Consider the following 4,477-nt stretch of genomic DNA (forward strand, 5'->3'; position numbering starts at 1 on the left):
ATTGAAATTAAAGCGATTTAATTATTTCATCAAACATTTGCTGAGCAATTGAAGCAGTAATATCTATATAATCCCTTTAAAAGAGCGGTATCTAATATAATTTTTTTTGTAGTTTATGAAAAATTTCACGAGTTTTTACTTGGTTAATTACATATATACAGAATAAAAAACTGTCATTACAAATATTTATTTACATGGTCTATGCAAAACTTTTTTGCTACAATTTATTAAAAAGATGTAAAAAGTTAAGAAGTAGATATCTAATAACCAATCTATTGCAATTATTTTTTTTTATTTAAAAGATGGTTGAATATTTAATCTACTTTTGTACACTATATTAAACCAAAAAAATTTGGGAGCTAAAAAAAGTATTTAAGGAATATTTTTATAATATAATTATATAGAAGTATTTGAAATTTAACTAAAAGATACTTTTTTTTATTTCGCTTAGGGCCTATAAAATGTAAGAGACAATCTTGATCTAAATAAACAATATAAGACAATTGCAATATGTTAAGTCGTCAACTCTTTTTGTTGCACATCCATTCTTATTAGAAGGTAACTATAAAGTTCAGTAAGGAGTATGGAAGCTATGATTCCACCTTACGGAACCTCAAATGTGTAAATTGCTAAAACAATGGGTGGATCTCAATCACACTTATACTTCAAGAACTTATTTTATACATTAGAATAATACACTTTGTGGTACCAATATAATCGAACCAAACGTAAATAAGAGATAATCAGCAGATACGACGGCACAGGGTAATTCCATCACCCACAGGAAGCTGGCAAATCTCAATCCTAGGATCAGCAGCCAATGCCTTGTTGAGTTCCAGTACAAAGTCTTTGTAATATCTAACATACTTCCTTAATGGAGCATCTGGTGGGGCCACAACTGCTCCATTCCATAAGGTGTTATCATACCCAATCACCCCTTCTATTTTGACTAGGTCAATTAGTCTTTTATGGTAGTTAAGGTAGTTGTCCTTGTCAGCATCCACAAAGATAAAATCATATGTTCCATGAGTTTTCTCCTGTTCATAATCAATTAGCCTTCATCAAACTGTTTACAAGAATTTTTTAATCTTTAGTAGTCTCTCTGTCGCCATAAAACAACACCATGTGATTGAAAATGCTCTTGCATATTTGAGTCATATGGTACAATTTTATAGAAGCAGTTCAGTATATTAATGTTTTTAACTGTATAGAATAAGAGATAATAGCCACTTAAAATGCATCGGCTTGCATAGTTAGAAAAAGGGTTTGTGTTAGAATTTAGAAAATGGGCCATAACAACTCAAACAAGATGGAGAAGAGTTAACCCATATATAAACCCAAATAAGATTTACTAATAAAATCAATTGGTAATACTAGGATTTACTTCTCGAGTATATTTCTATTTTTTTCGATGTGAGATAACTTAAATGTGGATGATAATGATCACTTTAAAAGGTCGCTTGCTAAAAAAATTTGTGAAAGTATATAAAAGTATAAGATAATATAATGAGATATTTACATCTAGGATCATTTGATCAAGAACAGGTAAAGCAGGGCCTTCTTTAAATTCAATCTTGTGTGCAACTCCAGCCTTTTCAATTACTGGAAGTCCAATTTCATAATTCTCTCTGTTGATGTCCATGGCCAAAATCTGAATTTTGTGGATAAATATAACATTAAAATAAATTAATCAATAATTAACATAATGATTAAAATAAAAAAAACACAATAAAATAATCAGAATTTCAGAAAAGAAAGTGAAGAATTGATTACCTTTCCATCATGAGGCAAAGCAAGAGCAGTAGCAAGAAGAGAGTAGCCAGTAAAAACACCAATTTCCATAGTGTTTTTAGCATTAATGAGCTTAATTAGCATGTTCAGGAATTGCCCTTCATCTGCTGATGTTGTCATTATGTTCCTGTTTATTTGAAATTAATTATTCATTTGATTTCTAATTAGATGTAGAAGAAGCTAATTAATACATAAGTATACTCCATAATTAGCTAACATACCATGGGTGCTTTGCTGTAATCTCTCTTAGTTCTTTCATGCATTGGGGCTCTTTAGGATATACACTGGTCTCTAGTATATACTGCAATATTTGCAATCAAACTTATGAGCATACTTATACCATCTCTCTAATTAACATTTTTTAATTATAGGCTAGGCACAGGGAAGGTAATGGATACGTGAGAATCAAAACCACGACTTTTAATTGAAAAAGTGATAATTTTTATAATTGAGACAAGACCCGACTCTCATCCGATTTCACATTTAATTTGAGTGGTAATAACTAATAATTCATGTATGTATATGATATGCAAAATCTAATTGTAAAGACTATAGAGATACCAACTAAAATCAAAAGTTTAAAATAATGATTGTAGTTCAAGATAAATTTAACACTCAATTATATATATACTATATATATATATATATATATATATATATATATATATATATATATATATATATATATATATAATATATATATATATATATATATATATATATATATATATATATATATATATATATATATATATATATATATATATATATATCACATGCGAGCACGTAATAGACTAAAATGCAAGCACATTCCTTTCTCGTAATACCTTTAAAATATTTAACTTGAAGTAAGAAATGAATAAGATTTAATTCCATAAGTAGAAGCTTCTTTCAGATTAACTTTTAATGTTTAACCGACGCAATCAAAACTTCAAAGCGGGTGATTTAACCTTTATATTGAATTGCGTTGATCCAAGATTCAACAATACCAGCTAAACTAGTTGATATTTTCGTAATTTATAGTTATATAATAAAATTTGTACCTGATAGAGAGCATCACTTTGAAGGAGACTTTTTGTGCCCAACTTCTTGGTGTCTAAAATTGTCTTGCTGGCCATTTTTGATGTTTCACTTCTGAACCATTTGTGGCCATTTTTTTAATGTTACAAGTAAAAGGGCGAGTACAATAAAATTTCGAGCTTTGAAACTTAAAAATGAGTTGCTTGCAAAGATTGGGAAAGTGGGTTGAAGTTGTTGGTTTGAGTAGGTGTTTTCCTAAACAATTGAGGAAGATGTTTATTGTAAATATATAATGGTGGGGAGTCTAATCCATGAGGACGTCTATGTAGTTGGTGAGGAGTTGGTGACTTGGTGGTCTAATTTGGTAGGAAAAAAGGAGAATTTTTCAAAAGTAATTTCTCTTATTCAGTTTATATGTCCTATTTAGTTTTTTATATTTATTGAGGCAATATTTTAACTTTTTGTATCTCAAATTATTTTTAATTAAAAATTATAAAAAGTTAATATTAATAATCCTTGTATTAAGACGAATCAAACAAGATCTCATGTAACTATGTTTTTAACTTATAGATTAAAAATAAAATACAAAAATTAAGAGTCATAAGTGAATAGTGTCCAAAAATAAATGGAACAATTAGACTGAAAAGAAGGGAGTAGAATACTACTCTATTAGCTATTTGAAATGTAAACAAAGATATTGGTTATACTTAAAAGTAGTGGATATTTAAAAAAAATGAGAGTAGAATATTAGCGTAATTTTAAAAGGAATATCAATTGACAAGTTTTATGGTCATATTTATACATTTTCGACAAAGTCATTTTCTTCACAAAATTTATCCCAATGCATTACTTTTTGAAAAGGTGGTATTAAGTGCTAATAAAAAATTGGGAACAACATAACTTTTGATGGTTGACTTTTATTACTATGCAAATGACATGATGTATATATCATTTAAATTTACACTATAAATTATTCTTATTTATATCATTTAATAGGGATCACCAAACAGGCCAAAAGAGTCTTAAGTGTTGAAGTCATAATAATAATAATAATAATAATAATAATAATAAGGGAAATTTGTAAAGAAACACCTTTTAAAACCTCTTTTTTGTAAAGAAAACAACTTTTATAATTTTTTTTGTAAAAAAAACACCTTTTAAGAGACTTTTTTTTTTAAAAAAAAATACCTTAAATCAGTTTCCGGTGACTTTTGTCAACTTTCCGGCGTTGACTATGCCATTTGTCAACTTTCCGGCGTTGACTTTTATTTTTTTTTTATTTTTATTATTAATATTATTTTTTTTAAAAAAATTTTATTTTTCTTATTATTTAAAAAAATTAAAAAAAATAATTTTTTAAAATTTTTTAAAATTTTTTATACTTTTTCTTTTTATTATTATTATTAATTTTTTTTAATTTTTTTTTTTAATTTTTGTTTTTATTTTTATTTTTTCTTAATATTAATATTAATTTTTTTTTTTAATTTTAATTTTTATTATTATTTTAAAAAAAATTTTAAAAAAAATTAATAATAAATAATAATAATAATAATAATAATAATAATAATAATAATAATAATAATAATAATAATAAAAACAAAAATATAATAATAATAAAAATTAATAATAAAATAAAAATAAAAACAAAAGGAAAACTAAAAAATCA

General features: G+C 25.8%; 1 protein-coding gene across 1 annotated transcript; it reads right to left on the bottom strand.

Annotated features, from left to right (window-relative positions):
- Positions 1-432: 432 nt before the first annotated feature.
- On the bottom strand, positions 433-3,068 carry LOC130823900 (caffeoyl-CoA O-methyltransferase 1-like). The gene is made up of 5 exons (XM_057688730.1): positions 2,835-3,068; positions 2,013-2,092; positions 1,774-1,918; positions 1,520-1,651; positions 433-1,037 (listed from the first exon to the last, which is right to left on the bottom strand). The coding sequence occupies exons 1-5, from the start codon at positions 2,907-2,909 to the stop codon at positions 744-746; spliced, it is 726 nt and encodes a 241-aa protein (XP_057544713.1). The 5' UTR covers positions 2,910-3,068; the 3' UTR covers positions 433-743.
- Between the last annotated feature and the right edge of the window lie 1,409 nt (positions 3,069-4,477).

The sequence above is a fragment of the Amaranthus tricolor genome, chromosome 9 (assembly GCF_026212465.1).
Source record: "Amaranthus tricolor cultivar Red isolate AtriRed21 chromosome 9, ASM2621246v1, whole genome shotgun sequence".
Lineage (NCBI taxonomy): Eukaryota > Viridiplantae > Streptophyta > Magnoliopsida > Caryophyllales > Amaranthaceae > Amaranthus > Amaranthus tricolor.